Genomic DNA, 22,266 nt, shown 5'->3' on the forward strand with positions numbered 1-22,266 from the left:
GACACAGCCGTACCGACACACCGCACACACACACAGGGAATGCTCTGACTGAGGACAGGATCCCACAAAGTCCTTTGGGGAGACAGAGAGAGAGTATGCCAGCACACACCAGAGCGCTATATAATGCAGGGATTAACACTAACTGAGTGATTTTTCCCCCAATAGCTGCTTGTATACACAATATTGCGCCTAAATTTGGTGCCCCCCCTCTCTTTTTAACCCTTTGAGCCTGAAAACTACAGGGGAGAGCCTGGGGAGCTGTCTTCCAGCTGCACTGTGAAGAAAAAATGGCGCCAGTGTGCTGAGGGAGTTAGCCCCGCCCCTTTTTCGGCTGACTTTTCTCCCACTTTTTTTTTAGGAATTCTGGCAGGGGTAATTTATCGCATATATAGCCCTGGGACTATATATTGTGATGATTTGCCAGCCAAGGTGTTTATATTGCTGCTCAGGGCGCCCCCCAGCGCCCTGCACCCATCAGTGACCGGAGTGTGAGGGGTGCAGGAGGAGCAATGGCGCACAGCTGCAGTGCTGTGCGCTACCTTGTTGAAGACCGAGGTCTTCTGCCGCCGATTTTCCGGACCACTTCTTGCTTCTGGCTCTGTAAGGGGGACGGCGGCGCGGCTCCGGGACCGAACGATTGAGGTCGGGTCCTGTGTTCGATCCCTCTGGAGCTAATGGTGTCCAGTAGCCTAAGAAGCCCAAACTATCTCCAGTCAGGTAGGTTCGCTTCTTCTCCCCTTAGTCCCTCGCTGCAGTGAGTCTGTTGGCAGCAGATCTCACTGTAAAATAAAAAACCTAAAATATACTTTCTTTCTAGGAGCTCAGGAGAGCCCATAGTGTGCATCCAGCTCAGCCGGGCACAAGATTCTAACTGAGGTCTGGAGGAGGGTCATAGTGGGAGGAGCCAGTGCACACCAGGTAGTCCTAAAGCTTTCTTTAGTTGTGCCCAGTCTCCTGCGGAGCCCGCTATTCCCCATGGTCCTTACGGAGTTCCCAGCATCCACTAGGACGTCAGAGAAATGTACAATTCAATAACGTGTTATCAAAAATATTTAAATATTGTTAAAAATATGTCTTGGTGTGTCTAGCACCCCAGCAGTGGGGGCATTACCCACTCACCGGCACCAGTGTCCATAGATCCCCATGTAATCCCCCACATTAGCAGAACTGATTTCCATGTAAAACACGGAGAATGGGGCAGGATGGCATGTCATGTTACAACTATCAGGGAAAGCCCGTCTGCCTGTTGTTGCATCCCATGCGACCATGCCAGTTAAGTGATTAAGGTTTATTTTAATAGATTGTGAAAATAAATCAAAGTCTGTGTTGGTACCATGTTCACATTTGGTTGTTTTTACAGGTAGTTGTCTTACCCTGAAATTGCTTTTAGTCTTTAATGTAACGGTAGGCGACTGTGTTGCGCCATCTGCTGGCTCGGTCTCTTCAGGTGTGGTCTTGGTTTCTAATTCTGAGGTCACAATCTCTTTCTCACTGTCTACAGAATTATCTTCTGTAGCTGCAATATCTTTTTTCTCATCACTAGGGGGCAGATTGGAATCCAAGTCTTCCGGTTTGTCCCACCTTGATTCTGTTCAGATGAAATCCTTATTAATGATTGAATCGCAGGCAACATATAGGCCATGATAAGGGTAAGCAGCTTTTACCTCCTGTGTCAGAATTGTAGTAGTATGTGTAACCCTCTTCAGAGACGCTTTCCACCCACACAGAACTGGTTCCTTGCTGAGATCACACAATGACATCAGAACAAGTACATTACATTATTATTATGAACTAAAGTTGAAGGTCTCTAAAATACTGGTCATATTTTGTGGTATTAATTGAGCATTTAAAGCAAAGGGTAGACTGCTCCGTTGCGGATTACATTTGCGCCCTAATCACATATTGACACAAATGGATTACATATTCTCTGTACAGCTGTATAATATGATTACTGCTAAGGATAATGTGAAAACACCATTAGGGTGATCTGTTATTTTATTCCCATCATGTTCTATCTGCTGGAATACTGAGAGTTCCTGCAGCTACACAGTTTAGCAAGGTGACATTTAAGAATCTTTGTGCTCCAGCTTTAATTTTAAATTGTTTACGTGCATTTATTTTAACCATTTGCACCTACAGTATGCGTAATATGAGGAGATTGACACATAGGGAATAAAAATGAGCATTAAAAATAATGTCATGTAACTAACATACCACAGCAGGGCCTCACAGATTTACAAGTAAAATAACTGGTCCTTTCAGTCAGTATTACATACACCTGTGTTACAGCACGAGTATAAAATAAAACTGTACTGTTTGCTGAGGGCTGGAATTTGGAAACACTGTAGATGGTGCTTAAGCCAGAATTTCTATATGTCAATAGTCTGTACATTACCCCTTCAGCATGGTCAGTGGTCTCCAGGAATCCCTTTGGCTTCTCCCAACTAGACTCTGGAAGAGAAAACAATTTATTATAGAAATGTTGTGCATTCCTGTAGTAACACAACGCGCACATTTCAAGAAATATTATAAAACATTTTTTCTCTAACGTCCTAGAGGATGCTGGGGACTCCGTAAGGACCATGGGGATAGACGGGCTCCGCAGGAGACATGGGCACTTTAAGAAAGACTTTGACTCTGGGTGTGCACTGGCTCCACCCTCTATGCCCCTCCTCCAGACCTCAGTTTGATACTGTGCCCAGTGGAAACTGGGTGCATTTCAGGAGCTCTCCTGAGTTTCCTGTAAAGAAAGCATTTTAGTTAGGTTTTTTATGTTCAGGGAGCCTGCTGGCAACAGACTCCCTGCATCGAGGGACTGAGGAGAGAGAAACAGACCCACTTCTCTGAGTTTCAGGGTTCTGTTTCTTAGGCTACTAGACACCATTAGCCCCAGAGGGATCGGTACGCAGGTCTCACCCTAGCCGTCCGTCCTCCTCGCAGAGCCGGAAGATAGAAGCCGGATGAGTATTGAGGAAAAGACATCAGAGGCGGCAGAAGACACCTTGATCTTCATAGAGGTAACGCACAGCACTGCAGCTGTGCGCCATTGCTCCCATTCACCTCACACACCTCGGTCACTGTAAGGGTGCAGGGCGCAGGGGTGGGGGACGCCCTGGGCAGCAATATAAACCTCTCCTGTGGCATATGTATATATATATATATATATATATATATATATATATATATATATATATATACACATATATATATATATACACATATATATATATATATATACACACACACACACACACATGTACAGCTGGGCACTGTACATGTATATAAAGAGCCCCTGCCATGTTATTGAGAAATTTAAGCGGGACAGAAGCCCGCCGCCGAGGGGGCAGGGCTTCTCACTCAGCACTCACCAGCGCCATTTTTCTCCACAGCACCGCTGAGAGGAAGCTCCGCGAACTCTCCCCTGCTTAACACACGGTGGAAGAAGGGTTTTAAAGTAGAGGGGGGGCACATAATTGGCACATATACATAACAAAAGCGCTACTGGGTAAACATACTGTGTTTTTTCCTGGGTCATATAGTGCTGGGGTGTGTGCTGGCATACTCTCTCTCTGTCTCTCCAAAGGGCCTGGTGGGGAACCTGTCTTCAGAAAAGAGCTTCCCTGTGTGTGTGTGGTGTGTCGGTACGCGTTTGTCGACATGTCTGAGGTTGAAGGCTCACCTAAGGAGGAGGGAGAGTGTATGAATGTTAGGTCTCCGTCGGCAGTGCTGACACCTGACTGGATGGATATGTGGAATGTTTTAAGTGCTAATGTTAATTTATTGCACAAAAGATTAGACAAAGCTGAAGCTGGGGTACAGTCAGGGAGTCAAGCCATGCCTGTCCCAATGTCGCCTGGACCTTCGGGGTCTCAGAAGCGCCCACTATCCCAAATAGTTGACACAGATACCGACACGGATTCAGACTCGTGTCGACTACGATGATGCAAAATTACAGCCAAAGGTGGCTAAATGTATTCGATATATGATTATCGCAATAAAAGATGTTTTGCATATCACTGAGGAACCCCCTGTCCCTGACACGTGGGTACACATGTATAAGGGAAAGAAACCTGAGGTCACCTTTCCCTCCTCACATGAGCTGAACGAATTATGCGAAAAAGCGTGGGAAACTCCAGACAAAAAACTGCAGATTCCCAAAAGGATTCTAATAGCTTATCCTTTCCCATCGCAGGACAGAATCCGGTGGGAATCCTCCCCTAGGGTAGACAAAGCTTTGATGCGCTTATCAAAAAAGATAGCGCTTCCATCCCAAGATACGGCTACCCTCAAGGATCCTGCTGACTGCAAGCAGGAGGTTACCTTGAAGTCCATTTACACACATTCTGGTACGTTACTCATCCGGCTATTGCGTCGGCCTGGGTTTGTAGTGCTGTAGCAGCATGGACAGATTCCTTATCAGCGGATATTGAGACCCTTGATAAGGATACCATTTTAATGACCTTAGGGCATATAAAAAGATGCTGTCTTATATATGAGGGATGCTCAAAGAAACATTAGTTTACTGGGTTCCAGGATAAACGCTATGTCTATTTCTGCTAGACGTGTCTTATGGACCCGACAGTGGTCAGGTGATGCCGACTCCAAGATACATATGGAGTTGTTGCCTTACAAGGGTGAGGAATTGTTTGGAGAGGGCCTCTCGGACCTCGTCTCCACGGCTACGGCAGGTAAATCGAATTTTTTGCCATATATTCCCTCACAATCTAAGAAAGCGCCTCATTATCAAATGCAGTCCTTTCGTTCCAATAAAAGCAAGAGAGTACGTGGATCGTCCTTTCTTGCCAGAGGTAAGGGCAGAGGGAAAAAGCTGCACAACACAGCTAGTTCCCAGGAACAGAAGTCCTCCCCGGCCTCTGCAAAATCCACCGCTTGACGCTGGGGCTCCCCTGAGGGAGTCCGCTCCAGTGGGGGCACGTCTTCGACTGTTCAGCCACATCTGGGTTCACTCACAGGTGGATCCCTGGGCAATAGAAATTGTTTCCCAGGGTTACAAGCTGGAATTCGAAGAGGTGCCTCCTCGCCGGTTTTTCAAATCAGCCCTACCGACTTCCCCCCTGGAAAGGGAGATAGTGTTACATGCGATTCGCAAATTGTGTCAACAAGTGGTGGTAGAGGTTCCCCTGCTGCAAAGAGGGAAGGGGTACTACTCAACTCTGTTGGTGGTCCCGAAACCGGACGGTTCGGTCAGACCCATTTAAATTTAAAATCCCTGAACTTTTACTTAAAACGGTTCAAATTCAAGATGGAATCGCTCAGAGCGGTCATCGCCAGCCTGGAAGGGGAAGATTTTATGGTATCTCTGGACATAAAGGATGCATACCTGCATGTTCCCATATATCCTCATCAGGCGTACCTCAGATTTGCGGTACAGGATTGTCATTACTAATTTCAGACGTTGCCGTTTGGGCTTTCCACGGCCCCGAGAATTTTCACCAAGGTAATGGCGGAAATGATGGTGCTCCTGCACAAACAGGGTGTCACAATTATCCCGTACTTGGACGATCTCCTCATAAAAGCGAGATCACGGGAGAAGTTGCTGAACAGCGTATCACTTTCACTGAATGTGTTACAGCGACTCGGCTGGATTATCAATATTCCAAAGTCGCAGCTGAATCCTACAACTCGTCTGCCATTCTTGGGCATGATTCTGGACACAGACCAGAAGATGGTTTTTCTTCCGACAGAAAAAGCGCAGGAACTCATGACTCTAGTCATGAACCTGTTGAAGCCAAAACAAGTGTCAATACGTCATTGCACTCAAGTCCTGGGAAAAATGGTGGCGACATACGAAGCCATTCCCTACGGCAGATTCCATGCAAGGACCTTCAATGGGACCTATTGGACAAATGGTCCGGGTCACATCTGCAAATGCATCAGCGGATCACCCTGTCCCCCAGTATCTCTCCTGTGGTAGCTGAAAAGTGCTCATCTTCTAGAGGGCCGCAGGTTTGGCATTCAGGACTGGATCCTGGTGACCACGGACGCGAGCCTCCGAGGTTGGGGAGCAGTCACACAGGGAAGAAATTTCCAAGGCCTTTGGTCAAGTCAAGAGACTTGTCTTCACATCAACATCCTGGAACTAAGGGCCATATACAACGCCCTACGTCAAGCGGAGATCTTACTTCGCGATCGACCAGTTCTGATCCAGTCAGACAACGTCACCGCAGTAGCTCATGTAATCCGCCAAGGCGGCACAAGGAGCAGAGTGGCAATGGCAGAAGCCACCAGAATTCTTCGCTGGGCGGAGAATCATGTAAGCGCTCCGTCAGCAGTGTTCATTCCGGGAGTGGACAACTGGGAAGCAGACTTCCTCAGCAGACACGACCTGCATCCGGGAGAGTGGGGACTTCATCAAGAAGTCTCCGCGCAGATTGCAAGTCGGTGGGGACTGCCCCAAATAGACATGATGGCGTCCCGTCTCAACAAAAAGCTACAAAGTTATTGCGCCAGGTCAAGAGACCCTCAGGCGGTAGCTGTGGACGCACTAGTGACACCGTGGGTGTTCCAGCCGGTCTATGTGTTTCCTCCTCTTCCTCTCATACCCAAGGTGTTGAGGATAATAAGAAAAAGAGGAGTGAGAACAATACTCATTGTTCCGGATTGGCCACGAAGGACCTGGTATCCGGATCTGCAGGAAATGCTCACAGAAGATCCGTGGCCTCTTCCTCTAAGGCAGGACCTGTTACAACAAGGTCCCTGTCTGTTCAAAGACTTACCCCGGCTGCGTTTGACGGCATGGCGGTTGAACGCCGGATTCTAGCGGAAAAAGGTATTCCGGATGAGGTTATTCCTACGCTAATAAAGGCTAGGAAGGACGTGACATCTAAACATTATCACCGAATATGGCGAAAATATGTTTCTTGGTGTGAGGCCAGGAATGCTCCTACGGAAGAATTCCATCTAGGCCGTTTTCTTCACTTCCTACAAACTGGAGTGAATTTGGGCCTAAAATTAGGCTCCATTAAAGTTCAGATTTCGGCCTTATCCATTTTCTTTCACAAGGAATTGGCCTCTTTACCTGAAGTACAGACTTTTGTGAAGGGAGTACTGCATATTCAGCCTCCTTTTGTACCTCCGGTGGCGCCTTGGGACCTTAAGGTGGTGTTAAGTTTCCTTAAGTCACATTGGTTTGAACCACTTAAAACAGTGGAGTTGAAATATCTCACTTGAAAGGTGGTCATGTTGTTAGCCTTGGCTTCGGCTAGGCGAGTTTCGGAATTGGCGACTTTATCACATAAAAGCCCCTATCTGGTTTTCCATATGGATAGAGCGGAATTGCGGACCCGTCCTCAATTCCTGCCTAAGGTGGTCTCATCCTTTCATATGAACCAACCTATTGTCGTGCCGGTGGCTACACGTGACTTGGAGGATTCCGAGTCCCTTGATGTGGTCAGGGCTTTGAAAATTTACGTGGCCCGAACGGCTAGGATCAGAAAAACAGAAGCACCGTTTGTCCTGTATGCAGCCAACAAAGTTGGCGGCCCTGCTTCAAAGCAGACTATTGCTCGCTGGATCTGTAACACGATTCAGCAGGCGCATTCTACGGCAGGATTGCCGTTACCGAAATCGGTTAAGGCCCATTCCACTAGAAAGGTGGGCTCTTCTTGGGCGGCTGGCCGAGGCGTCTCGGCATTACAGCTGTGCCGAGCTGCTACTTGGTCGGGGTCAAACACCTTTGCAAAGTTCTATAAGTTTGATACCCTGGCTGAGGAGGACCTCCTGTTTGCTCAATCGGTGCTGCAGAGTCATCCGCACTCTCCCGCCCGTTTGGGAGCTTTGGTATAATCCCCATGGTCCTTACGGAGTCCCCAGCATCCTCTAGGACGTTAGAGAAAAATAAGAATTTACTCACCGGTAATTCTATTTCTCGTAGTCCGTAGTGGATGCTGGGGACTCCGTAAGGACCATGGGGAATAGACGGCTCCGCAGGAGACTGGGCACTCTATAGAAAGATTTAGGACTATCTGGTGTGCACTGGCTCCTCCCCCTATGACCCTCCTCCAAGCCTCAGTTAGGAACTGTGCCCGGAAGAGCTGACACAATAAGGAAGTATTTTTGAATCCCGGGTAAGACTCATACCAGCCACACCAATCACACCGTATAACACGTGATAGGAACCCCGGTTAACAGTAGGATAACAAATGGAGCCTCTGAAGAGATAGCTCACAACAAAACCCGATTTTTGTAACAATAACTATGTACAGGTATTGCAGACAATCCGCACTTGGGATGGGCGCCCAGCATCCACTACGGACTACGAGAAATAGAATTACCGGTGAGTAAATTCTTATTTTCTCTGACGTCCTAGTGGATGCTGGGGACTCCGTAAGGACCATGGGGATTATACCAAAGCTCCCAAACGGGCGGGAGAGTGCGGATGACTCTGCATCACCGAATGAGAGAATTCCAGGTCCTCCTCAGCCAGGGTATCAAATTTGTAGAATTTTGCAAACGTGTTTGCCCCCGACCAAGTAGCTGCTCGGCAAAGTTGTAAAGCCGAGACCCCTCGGGCAGCCGCCCAAGATGAGCCCACCTTCCGTGTGGAATGGGCTTTTACAGATTTAGGCTGCGGTAAGCCTACCGCAGAATGCGCCAGCTGAATAGTGCTACAAATCCAGCGCGCAATAGACTGCTTAGAAGCAGGAGCACCCAGCTTGGTGGGTGCATACAGGATAAACAGCGAGTCAGTCTTTCTGACTCCAGCCGTCCTGGAAATATAAATTTTTAGGGCCCTGACTACGTCCAGCAACTTGGAATCCTCCAAGTCCCTAGTAGCCGCAGGCACCACAATAGGTTGGTTCAAGTGAAAAGCTGAGACCACCTTTGGGAGAAACTGAGGACGAGTCCTCAATTCTGCCCTATCCATATGGAAAATCAGATAAGGGCTTTTACAAGACAAAGCCGCCAATTCTGAAACCCGCCTGGCCGACGCCAGGGCCAACAGCATGACCACTTTCCACGTGAGATATTTTAAATCCACAGTCTTAAGTGGTTCGAACCAATGTGATTTCAGGAGTTCTAAAACCACATTGAGATCCCAAGGTGCCACTGGGGGCACAAAAGGAGGCTGAATATGCAGTACTCCTTTGACAAAAGTCTGAACTTCAGGCAGTGAAGCCAGTTCTTTTTGGAAGAAAATCGACAGAGCCGAAATCTGGACCTTTATGGACCCCAATTTGAGGCCCAACGTCACCCCTGCTTGCAGGAAGTGCAGGAATCGACCCAGTTGAAATTCCTCCGTCGGGGCCTTCATGGCCTCACACCAAGCAACATATTTTCGCCAAATGCGGTGATAATGTCTTGCGGTGACATCCTTCCTGGCTTTGATCAGGGTAGGGATGACTTCCTCCGGAATACCCTTTTCCTTCAGGATCCGGTGTTCAACCGCCATGCCGTCAAACGCAGCCGCGCTAAGTCTTGGAACAGACAGGGTCCCTGCTGCAGCAGGTCTTGTCTGAGCGGCAGAGGCCAAGGGTCCTCTGTAAGCATCTCTTGAAGTTCCGGGTACCAAGCTCTTCTTGGCCAATCCGGAACCACGAGTATGGTTTTCACTCCTCGCCTTCTTATTATTCTCAGTACCTTGGGTATGAAAGGTAGAGGAGGAAACACATAAACAGACTGGTACACCCATGGTGTCACTAGAGCGTCCACCGCTATCGCCTGAGGGTCTCTTGACAGGGCGCAATATTTTTTCAACTTCTTGTTGAGGCGGGACGCCATCATGTCTACCTGTGGTTTTTCCCACCGGTTGACCAGCATTTGGAAGACTTCTGGATGAAGTCCCCATTCTCCCGGGTGGAGGTCGTGCCTGCTGAGGAAGTCTGCTTCCCAGTTGTCCACTCCCGGAATGAACACTGCCGTCAGTGCTAACACATGATTCTCTGCCCATCTGAGAATCCTTGTGGCTTCTGCCATCGCCATCCTGCTTCTCGTGCCGCCCTGTCAGTTTACATGGGCGACCGCCGTGATGTTGTTTGACTGGATCAGTACCGGCTGGTTTTGAAGCAGGGGTCTTGCCTGGCTTAGGGCATTGTAAATGGCCCTTAGCTCCAGGATATTTATGTGAAGAGAAATCTCCTGATTTGACCACAGTCCTTGGAAATTTCTTCCCTTTGTGACTGCCCCCCCAGCCCCGAAGGCTGGCATCCGTGGTCACCAGGACCCAGTCCTGTAATCCGAATCTGCGGCCCTCTAGTAGATGAGCCCTCTGCAGCCACCACAGCAGCGGCACCCTGGTTCTGGCCGATAGGGTTATCCGCTGTTGCATCTGGAGATGGGACCCGGACCATTTGTCCAACAGGTCCCACTGGAACGTCCTTGCGTGGAACCTTCCGAATGGAATTGCTTCGTACGAAGCTACCATTTTTCCCAGGACTCGTGTGCATTGATGTACCGACACTTTTCCTGGTTTTAGGATGTCTCTGACCAGAGATGACAATTCCTCGGCTTTTTCCAGTGGAAGAAACACTCTTTTCTGGTCTGTGTCCAGAATCATTCCCAGGAACAGAAGACGTGTCGTCGGGACCAGCTGTGACTTTGGAATATTTAGAATCCAGCCGTGCTGTTGTAGCACTTCCTGAGAAAGTGCCACCCCCACTATCAACTGTTCTTTGGACCTCGCCTTTATCAGGAGATCGTCCAAGTACGGGATAATTAAAACTCCCTTCTTGCGAAGGAGTATCATCATTTCGGCCATTACCTTGGTAAAGACCCTCGGTGCCGTGGATAACCCAAACGGCAGCGTCTGGACCTGATAGTGACAGTCCTGTACCACAAATCTGAGGTACTCCTGGTGCGGAGGGTAAATGGGGACATGCAGGTACGCATCCTTGATGTCCAGGGATACCATGTAATCCCCCTCCTCCAGGCTCGCAATAACCGCCCTGAGCGATTCCATCTTGAACTTGAACCTTTTGATATAAGTGTTCAAGGCTTTTAAATTTAAGATGGGTCTCACCGAACCGTCCGGTTTCGGTACCACAAACATTGTGGAGTAGTAACCCTTTCCTTGCTGAAGGAGGGGTACCTTGACAATCACTTTCTGTGAATACAGTTTTTGAATAGTCACCAACACTGCCTCCCTGGCAGAGGGAGTTGCCGGCAAGGCAGATTTTAGGAAACGGCGGGGGGGAGACGTCTCGAATTCCAGCCTGTACCCCTGAGATACTACTTGAAGGACCCAGGGATCCACTTGTGAGAGAGCCCACTGTGTGCTGAAAAACCTGAGACGTGCCCCCACCGTTCCGGATTCCGCCTGAGAAGCCCCAGCGTCATGCTGTGGACTTACCGGACGCAGGGGAGGACTTCTGCTCCTGGGAACTAGCTGTGTGCTGCAGCTTTTTTCCCCCTTCCTCTGCCCCTCGGCAGAAAGGATGAGCCTCTAGCCCGCTTATTTTTCTGGGGCCGAAAGGACTGTACCTGATAATACGGTGCTTTCTTTTGCTGTGGGGTAGCCTGTGGCAAAAAAGTCGATTTCCCAGCAGTAGCTGTGGAAACGAGGTCTGAAAGACCGTCCCCAAAAAGTTCCACCCCTTTATAGGGAAAAACTTCCATGTGCCGCTTGGAGTCGGCATCACCTGACCATTGCCTAGTCCATAACCCCCGTCTGGCGGCAATGGACATAGCGCTTATTTTTGTTGCCAGCCGGCAAATATCCCTCTGTGCATCACGCATGTATAAGGCCGCGTCTTTTATATGGTCAATCGTTAGCAAAATATTGTCCCTATCCATGGTATCAATGTTTTCCGACAGGGAGTCTGACCACGCAGCTGCGGCACTGCACATCCAAGCTGATGCAATAGCGGGTCTCAATATAATGCCAGTGTGTGTGTATATAGCTTTTAGGGTACTTTCCTGCTTTCTATCAGCAGGTTCTTTTAGGGCGGCCGTATCCGGAGACGGTAGTGCCACCTTCTTTGATAAGCGTGTCAGCGCTTTATCTACCCTAGGGGGTGTTTCCCAGCGTGACCTATCCTCTGGCGGGAAAGGGTACGCAGCCATTAACCGTTTAGAAATGATCAATTTCTTATCTGGGGAAGTCCACGCTTCCTCACACACCTCATTTAATTCGTCAGATGCAGGAAAAACTACTGGTAGTTTTTTCTCACCAAACATAATACCCTTTTTTGTGGTACCTGGGGTATCATCAGAAATGTGTAATACATTTTTCATAGCCTCAATCATATAACGGGTGGATCTATTGGAGGGTACACTCGTCTCATCATCGTCGACACTGGAGTCGGTATCAGTGTCGACATCTGTATCTGTCATCTGAGGTAGCGGGCGTTTTATAGCCCCTGATGACATTTGAGACGCTTGGACAGGCACAAGCTGAGTAGCCGGCTGTCCTATGTCGTCAAACCTTTTATGTAAGGAGCTGACACTGTCACGTAATTCCTTCCATAAGTCCATCCACACTGGTGTCGACCCCGCAGGGGGTGACATCACATTCACAGGCATTTGCTCCGCCTCCACATCATTATCCTCATCATACATGTCGACACAGCAGTACCGACACACAGCAGACACACAGGGAATGCTCTTACAGAGGACAGGACCCCACAAAGCCCTTTGGGGAGACAGAGGGAGAGTATGCCAGCACACACCAGGGCGCTATATAACACAGGGATATCACTATACAGAGTGTTTTCCCCTATAGCTGCCTATAATATATATATATACTGCGCCTAAATTGTGCCCCCCCTCTCTTTTTTACCCTTTCTGTAGTGCAGGACTGCAGGGGAGAGCCAGGGAGCTACCTTCCAGCGGAGCGGTGAGGGAAAAATGGCGCCAGTGTGCTGAGGGAGTTGGCTCCGCCCCTTTTTCGGCGGGCTTTCTCCCGCTATTTTATCGTTTCTGGCAGGGGTTAATATACACCGATATAGCCTCTGGGGCTATATATGGTGTTAGTTTTGCCAGCCAAGGTGTTAATATTGCGGCTCAGGGCGCCCCCCCCAAGCGCCCTGCACCCATCAGTGACCGCAGTGTGTGGTGTGCATGAGGAGCAATGGCGCACAGCTGCAGTGCTGTGCGCTACCTTGGAGAAGACAGAAGTCTTCAGCCGCCGATTTTCCGGACCACCTTCTTGTTTCTGGCTCTGTAAGGGGGACGGCGGCGCGGCTCCGGGAACGGACGACGAGGTCGGGTCCTGTGTTCGATCCCTCTGGAGCTAATGGTGTCCAGTAGCCTAAGAAGCCCAAGCTACCACCACTTAGGTAGGTTTGCTTCTTCTCCCCTTAGTCCCTCGTTGCAGTGAGCCTGTTGCCAGCAGGTCTCACTGAAAATAAAAAACCTAAACTATACTTTCTTCTAGGAGCTCAGGAGAGCCCCTAGTGTGCATCCAGCTCAGCCGGGCACAGAAATCTAACTGAGGCTTGGAGGAGGGTCATAGGGGGAGGAGCCAGTGCACACCAGATAGTCCTAACTCTTTCTATAGAGTGCCCAGTCTCCTGCGGAGCCGTCTATTCCCCATGGTCCTTACGGAGTCCCCAGCATCCACTAGGACGTCAGAGAAATAAGATTTTAAACCTATCGGTAAATCTTTTTCTCGTAGTCCATAGACGATGCTGGGCGCCCGTCCCAAGTGCGGACTACTTCTGCAAGACTTGTATATAGTTATTGCTTACATAAGGGTTATGTTATAGTTTCATCGGTTTTGGACCGTTGATATGTTGTTTTTTCATACTGTTAACTAGATAGTATATCACAAGTTATACGGTGTGATTGGTGTGGCTGGTATGAATCTTGCCCTTGGATTAACAAAAATCCTTTCCTCGTACTGTCCGTCTCCTCTGGGCACAGTTCTCTAACTGAGGTCTGGAGGAGGGGCATGGAGGGAGGAGCCAGTGTACACCAGATCTAAAGTCTTTCTTAAAGTGCCCATGTCTCCTGCGGAGCCCGTCTATCCCCATGGTCCTTACGGAGTCCCCAGCATCCTCTACGGACTACGAGAAAAAGATTTACCGGTAGGTTTAAAATCTTATTATAACTCCTATTCCGAGGTTAGTAATAGAGTGTGTCTAATTGTTCTATATTGTGGTGCAGCTCACTCACCTTCTGTTATTGGACTCTGCACAGGTCCATTCATGGTCTCCTTTTCTAAGGTGTTAGATAAATAGAAGTACCGGAGCCTCTTCTACATATACTCTAAATGACTTACTGGGCAGACTCCCTTGCTAGTATTGTGATGTGGTGGTCTCTACGCCATACATGTCCACAGGTGGTAGTACTGGCCTGGCTGACTCTGCCTCTACCACATGTACACATACATACAAATACACTAAGGTTAATTTTTGTCAGGAGACAATTGACCTACCAGTATATTTTTGGATTGAGAAAGGAAACCAGAGTACCCAGAGGAAACCCGCACAAGCATGGGGAGAATATATCATTTCAATTTTCCCTTGTGCTGGGGCTGTGCTAGACAAATACCAGATTGATTAACAGCCAGGGTATAAAGAGGAAGATAATCTCAAATTTCATTATATTTTTTCTACCCATGATTCCAGTACCTCCAATGGACTATGGCAAAAAGATAATATTCATATCCCTATATAATTTGGGTATAAAAAAAAAAAAAAAAAAAATAGATGAAGGGGGTCTTCTCACAATGTATAGGAAAATTGGAGTACGTGAAGTTAAGACTAAAAACACACAGTACCTCCTGTTAAGTTGTAGTAATATGGGTATCCTTCTGGAGACATTCCCTTTTTCCATTTCTTTTCTGCATGGTGTTTTTCTAGGGCTTCTATTTCATTCCTTTTCTTCTCATCACGGGCCCTTCTCTCTTCAATGGTTGGACCAACCGGAGCTGCAGGAACTACAAAAAATTTATTATTTAATTATTAACAGTTCTTTACATAGTGCAGCACTTTATACCTGGTAGCCATCCACATCAGTCCCTGCCCATGATCAAATGCCTTCTAGAGTTAATCTGCTATGAGGATCCAAATAATCTACCAGTATGTTTTTGGATTGTGGGACGGGACAAAACAAAACAAAACAAAAAACAGTACCTGAAGGAAACCCACTAAAATCTAGGACGGACATACAAACTCCAGATCAATTGCACCTTGGTGGGAACTTAAACTTAGGTTCTTGATGCTATGAGGTAACATGGAAATCACTGCACTACCACCAAAATGCACACTGATATGATTTTTAGCTTTTAAATTCATAAACGTACAAAACCAGACTATGGGGTGGATGTAACAGGGTGCGAGAAGCTGAAGGTGCAGGAGTTTGTGTGAGAATGCATGCATTTTTAAAGCGGCAATCATTTACAAGGCAAAACCAGGTTGGTTTTGCCTTGTAAATTATTGCCACTTAAATATGTGCATTCTTGCACAAACTCCTGCACCTCCAGCTTCTCGCACCCTATTACAGTTACCCTACTTTCTCTGTACAACAAATTTAAGACTGTCTGCTTACACCAGTCTATGCAGTGTTTAAACATTACATGGTTACATCAAAATGAATCCTGCCAATAAAGATGGTTTTAATGTCCGAGTTACAGTAATAGGAAAGAAACTTTTCCAAATCATTTTCTATTTTCCATCTCCACATCAGTAAAATATTAATTTTAGGTTATTTCCACTCTCACAATGGTGACAGTAGGAACTAAAGCTTTGGTACTATTATCCTTTAGGGTAAAATAAGAGAGGATTTCCCCTTTAAGCCATACTGTGTCTGGCCAGGAGTGTGAATGGAGGCAAAACACGCACATAGGTGACTTAGCAGCTTATTCTGCAAAAATATTCTCCTTTGTGTACCTGTAAAAAGTCTAAAACCATGTTAGACAAATGGTCTCCATGCTAGACAAATGGTCTCCATGCTATTTATAATAAGGAGAGTTATGGGAGACTTACCATGATTAACTCTCTTTATGCCAGGTACACTGGGTTCCACAGTGAATACATTGGGGTGTAGAGCGGGATCTTGGATCCAGAGGCACCATCAGGCAAAGCTTTGAGTGTCCTAGGATGCATTGGGGCCTCCTCTATAACCCCGCCTCCAGGCGCTGAGAGCTCAGTTTCGTTAACCAGTCCAATGCAGGAGCAGGTAAAAGAGGACGCAGATGTTAGTCACATAGAACCACAATCTCACAACAGGAGAGGGTACCAGCGACTAATGCCATACAACACAAAGAAGCTGGGTGCATCAGGGTGGGCGCCCTGTGGAACCCAGTGTACCTCGCAGAAAGAGAGTTAACTGTGGTAAGTCTAGCATAACTCTCCTTTTCTGCAGCGGGGTACACTGTGTTTCACAGGGAATACATCAGGGATGTACTAAAGCAGTTCCTGAAGGGAGGGGATGCGAGTAAAGGAAGCATCCTGGGAGGCGGGGAAGTATCAAGGGCATAGAACCTAATGAACGTGTTCACTTAGGACCACACAGCTGCCTTGCACAATTGTTCTGGGTATGCGCCACGGCAGGCCGCCCAAGAAGGTCCAACAGACCGAGTAGAATTAGCTTTAACCACAGCAGGAGCTGGGAGTCCAGCCTGCGCATAGGCTTGTGCAATCACCATTCTAATCCATCTGACCAAGGTTTGCTTATTTGCAGGCCAGCCACGTAGGTGAAAACCAAACAAAACAAAAATGGAATCTGACCTTCTGATAGAGGCAGTCCTCTCCACAAACATACAGAAAGCCCTAACCACATCCAAAGAGTGTTCTTTGGGAGACAAATCCGAAGAGACAAAAGCCGGAACCACAATCTCTTGGTTAGGGTGAAAAGATGACAACACCATAGGCAAATAACCTGGGCGAGTTCGTAAAATCGCCCGGTCCCGGTGGAATATGAGAAAGGGTGGACGACAGGAGAAGCACCTAAGTCCGACACCCGTCTGGCAGAGGCAATAGCCAGCAAGAACAGGACCTTGGCTGTGAGCCATTTAAGGTCCACCGATTCAAGAGGTTCAAATGGAGACTCATGCAGAGCATTCAGCACAACAGACATATCCCATGGAGCTACAGGAGGGACATAGGGAAGCTGAATCCGAATAACGCCCTGAATGGACGTCTGAACATCAGGCATAGAGGCAATTTTTCTCTGAAACCAAACCGACTAGGCAGATATATGAACCTTGAGGGAGGCCAGACGAAGACCTAAGTCCAGGCCCCTTTGCAGAAAAGACAGTATTCTGGAAGTTCTGAATCTATGGACATCATAATTCTTCTCAGCACACCAGGTGAAGTAAGAATTCCAAACCCTGTAATTAATATGGACGGAGGCCGGTTTACGGGCTTTCAACATTGTTTGAATAACCGCCTCTGAAAATCCTTTGGCTCTCAGGAGTGATGCTTGTAGAGGACGGGAATGAAATTGAGCGTACTCCACCATGTCGAATGTCGACACCATCAGGTCAAGTACTTGCATCGCCGAGTGAATCGACACTCTGGGGTGACGAATGGAGTGTCTTATCCTGTCCTGGATTTTCAGGACCTTGTCTGGAGACAGGAACAGTCTTTGACTGTGTGTGTCCAGAAGCACCCCGAGGTGCACCATGCTCTGAGCTGGGACCAGCGAGGACGTCTTCCAATTGATCAGCCATCCATGGGCTTGTAAGCAACTCACAGTCAGTTGTAGATGACTGAGGAGGACATCGTGGGAACTTGCCAGAATCCAAGTACAGCAGGATTCTGACTCCCTGCCTCTAGGTGCGCAGTCATCATGGCCATAACCTTGGTGAAGATACGAGGAGCCGTGGCCAGTACGAACAGCAGAATTGGTAGTGACTATCGACAATAGCAAACCGCAGGAACTGCTGATGCGATATGACAATAGGAATATGCAGATAAGCATCCTGTATTTCCAGGGATACCATGTAATCTCTGGGTTCCATCGCCAGCACAATAGAGCGCAATGTTTCCATACGAAACTTGGCTACCCTCACAAATTTGTTCAGTGATTTGAGGTTGAGTATATGCCGAAAAGGACCCATTGGGTTTCTGTACAAGAAACAGGGTCGAGTAATAGCCTCTGCAACGCTGGGACTGAGGTACTGGCACAACCACTCCTGTGTTCAGTTTGTAGAGCCTGTGCCTTCAACGGATCTGAAGGGAGTACCGTAGTGCAGGAAGGAGACAGCGTACCCGTGAGTGACAACTTCCAGTACCCAAGCGTCTAAAGTGGTCTTTAACCAGACCTGGATGAACTGTACAAGTCGGCCTCCCACCCTGGGGTTCCCCAGGGGGAGGCCCGTTCCGTCATGCAGCAGGCTTGTATTCTTTTTAAGCAGGCTGCCGGGCTGCCCAGGACTGTTTAGTCTTGGGCAAGACTGGCCCTTAGCTTTCCCTTGAGGTCGAAAGGAACGAAAAGTGGTAGTCTTCACCTTCTGTGTAGAAGGATTAGTAGGAGGAAAAAAAGCAGTCTTAGCAGCTGCTAATTCAGACACTATTTTATTTAGGTCCTCTCCAAATAAAATGTCCCTGGCAAAGCGAAGTACCTCCAAGGTCTTCTTGGAGTCCAGATCCACTTTCCACGATCTTAACCACAGTATACGGCGAGCGAGCATAGACGTGGATGACGTTTTGGCTACCATTACCCCCGCCTCAGAGGACGCCTCCTGAATGTAATAGGCAGCGGTGCATATGTGAGACAGGTATTGTCTGGCCTGGTCAGAAATATCCTCGGGCAGCTCATCCTCTAATGCCTGAACCCACGCCTCAATACCCTTTGCGGCCCAAGAGGCAGCTATAGTGGGCCTATGAATGGCCCCTGCGAGGGAATAAATAGGATTTTAATTACCTACCGGTAAATCCTTTTCTCGTAGTCAGTAGAGGATACTGGGCGCCCGCCCAGTGCTTCATGTTTTCCTGCACTGTTACTTGGTTCAGTACTGTTGTTGGTTTAGCTGTTGCTGTTCAAGTTTAGTTAGCATGGCTTTCCTCTTGTGTGTGTGTGCTGGTTCGAATTTCGCCACTGTTCTTTTAAATCCTTCTCTCAAAGTATGTCCGTCTCTTTGGGCACAGTTTCTAGACTGAGTCTGGTAGGAGGGACATAGAGGGAGGAGCCAGCGCACACTATTGATTTCTTAAAGTGCCCAATGCTCCTAGTGGACCCGTCTATACCCCATGGTACTAATGTGGACCCCAGTATCCTCTATGGACTACGAGAAAAGGAATACCGGTAGGTAATTATAATCCTATTTCTCTTACGTCCTAGAGGATACTGGGATCCACATTAGTACCATGGGAATGTACCAAAGCTCCCAAACCGGGTGGGAGAGTGCTGAGGTTCCTGCAGAACAGATTACCAAACTGAAGGTCCTCAGAGGCCAAAGTATCGAGCTTGTAGAACTTCGCAAACGTGTTCGAACCTGACCAAGTAGCTGCTCGGTAGAGCTGTAAAGCCGAGACACCCCGGGCAGCCACCCAGGAAGAACCCACCGACCTAGCAGAGTGGGCCTGTACAGATCTCGGAACCTGCAAACCTGCCGTGAAACAAGCATGCTGGATAGTAAGCCTGATCCAGCGAGCAATAGACTGCTTTGAAGCAGGACACTCAATTTTATTGGGATCATAGAGAACAAACAGCGAGTCCGATTTTCTGTGACGAGCTGTCCGCTTCACATAGATCTTCAGAGCCCTCACAACATCCAAGGACTTTGAAGTAGCAGAGGTGTCGGTAACCACCGGAACCACAGTAGATTGGTTGATATGAAACGCAGACACCACCTTTGGAAAAAATAAGAATTTACTTACCGATAATTCTATTTCTCATAGTCCGTAGTGGATGCTGGGACTCCGTCAGGACCATGGGGAATAGCGGGCTCCGCAGGAGACAGGGCACATCTAAAAAAGCTTTTAGGTCACATGGTGCGTACTGGCTCCTCCCCCTATGACCCTCCTCCAAGCCTCAGTTAGGTACTGTGCCCGGACGAGCGTACACAATAAGGAAGGATCTTGAATCCCGGGTAAGACTCATACCAGCCACACCAATCACACCGTACAACTTGTGATCTGAACCCAGTTAACAGTATGATAACACAAACGAAGTAGCCTCTGAACAGATGGCTCACAACAACAGTAATAACCCGATTTTTGTAACAATAACTATGTACAAGCATTGCAGACAATCCGCACTTGGGATGGGCGCCCAGCATCCACTACGGACTATGAGAAATAGAATTATCGGTAAGTAAATTCTTATTTTCTCTAACGTCCTAGTGGATGCTGGGACTCCGTCAGGACCATGGGGATTATACCAAAGCTCCCAAACGGGCGGGAGAGTGCGGATGACTCTGCAGCACCGAATGAGAGAACTCCAGGTCCTCTTTAGCCAGAGTATCAAATTTGTAAAATTTTACAAACGTGTTCTCCCCTGACCACGTAGCTGCTCGGCAAAGTTGTAATGCCGAGACTCCTCGGGCAGCCGCCCAGGATGAGCCCACTTTCCTTGTGGAATGGGCCTTTACAGATTTAGGCTGTGGCAGGCCTGCCACAGAATGTGCAAGTTGGATTGTACTACATATCCAACGTGCAATCGTCTGTTTAGACGCAGGAGCACCCAACTTGTTGGGTGCATACAATGTAAACAACGAGTCAGATTTTCTGACTCCAGCTGTCCTTGAAATATCTATTTTTAATGCTCTGACAACGTCCAGTAACTTGGAGTCCTCCAAGTCGCTAGTAGCCGCAGGCACCACAATAGGCTGGTTCAAGTGAAATGCCGAAACCACCTTAGGGAGAAATTGAGGACGTGTCCTCAATTCTGCCCTGTCCGAATGGAATATCAGATATGGGCTTTTGTATGACAAAGCTGCCAACTCCGAAACTCTCCTGGCTGAAGCCAGGGCCAACAGCATGGTTACCTTCCATGTAAGGTATTTTAAATCTACCGATTTTAAAGGCTCAAACCAATGAGATTTGAGAAAATTTAGAACCACGTTCAAATCCCACGGTGCCACTGGAGGCACTATTGGGGGTTGTATATGTAGTACACCTTTGACAAAAGTTTGTACTTCAGGCACTGACGCCAATTCCTTCTGGAAGAAAATTGATAAGGCCGAAATTTGAACTTTAATGGACCCCAATTTGAGGCCCATAGACAATCCTGCTTGCAGGAAATGTAAGAATCGACCCAATTGAAATTCTTCCGTTGGAGCCTTCTTGGCCTCACACCACGCAACATATTTTCTCCAAATGCGGTGATAATGTTGTGCGGTCACTTCTTTCCTGGCTTTAATTAAAGTAGGAATAACTTCCTCAGGAATGCCCTTCTCTTTTAGAATCCGGCGTTCAACCGCCATGCCGTCAAACGCAGCCGCGGTAAGTCTTGGAACATACAAGGTCCCTGCTGAAGCAGATCCCTTCTTAGAGGTAGAGGCCACGGATCCTCCGTGAGCATCTCTTGAAGTTCCGGATACCAAGTTCTTCTTGGCCAGTCCGGAGCCACTAGTATTGTTCTTACTCCCCTTTTCCGTATAATTCTCAGTACCTTTGGTATGAGAGGCAGAGGAGGGAACACATACACTGACTGGTACACCCACGGTGTTACCAGAGCGTCCACAGCTATTGCCTGAGGGTCTCTTGACCTGGCGCAATATCTGTCCAATTTTTTGTTGAGGCGAGACGCCATCATGTCCACCTTTGGTTTTTGCAGAAGCCAAGGCCAACAGTGTGATGGCCTTCCACGTAAGAAACTTGACGTCAACGTCCGGTAAAGGCTCAAACCATTCCGACTGCAGGAACTGCAACATGACGTTGAGATCCCAAGGTGCCGTGGGAGGCACAAAGGGCGGTTGGATGTGCAGAACACCCTTCAAAAATGTCTGAACCTGGACTTTTAAGGAGCCCAAACGTAGGCCCACATCCACTCCTGACTGCAGAAAAAGGAGAAAATGTCCCATTTGAAATTCCACTGCAGGAAATTTCCTGTACTCACACCATGAAACGTATTTTTTTCCAAATACGGTGGTAATGTTTAGACGTTACCCCCTTTCTGGCTTGGATCAAGGTTGGAATAACCCTGTCCGGGATCCCTTTCCTGGCTAGAATTTGATGCTCAACCTCCATGCCGTCAAACTTAGCCGCGTTAAGTCATGATAGACGAATGGCCCCTGTTGTAGAAGATCCTTGCGAAGAGGTAGAGGCCACGGGTCCTCTAGGTGCATCTCCAGTAGATCCGCGTACCAGGCCCTTCTTGGCCAGTCCGGAGCAATGAGAATAGCTTGAACCTTTTCCCTTTTTATTCTTTTGAGAATTCTTGGGATCAATGGAAGTGGTAGAAACACGTACACCA

The 22,266-nt window shown here is 48.0% G+C and overlaps 1 protein-coding gene across 4 annotated transcripts in view; it reads right to left on the reverse strand.

The window, feature by feature from the left end:
* Positions 1-22,266, reverse strand: part of WBP4 (WW domain binding protein 4) — an 80,001-nt gene that overhangs the window by 27,742 nt on the left and 29,993 nt on the right. For all 4 annotated transcript variants that reach the window (XM_063952885.1, XM_063952883.1, XM_063952884.1 and 1 more), the window contains 4 exons: positions 14,681-14,839; positions 2,396-2,451; positions 1,665-1,740; positions 1,374-1,588 (listed from right to left, as the gene is read on the reverse strand). In XM_063952885.1, the coding sequence (XP_063808955.1) occupies positions 1,374-1,588; positions 1,665-1,740; positions 2,396-2,451; positions 14,681-14,839 (506 nt within the window). The remainder of the gene's footprint in view (positions 1-1,373; positions 1,589-1,664; positions 1,741-2,395; positions 2,452-14,680; positions 14,840-22,266) is intronic.

Source organism: Pseudophryne corroboree, chromosome 2 (assembly GCF_028390025.1).
Source record: "Pseudophryne corroboree isolate aPseCor3 chromosome 2, aPseCor3.hap2, whole genome shotgun sequence".
NCBI lineage: Eukaryota > Metazoa > Chordata > Amphibia > Anura > Myobatrachidae > Pseudophryne > Pseudophryne corroboree.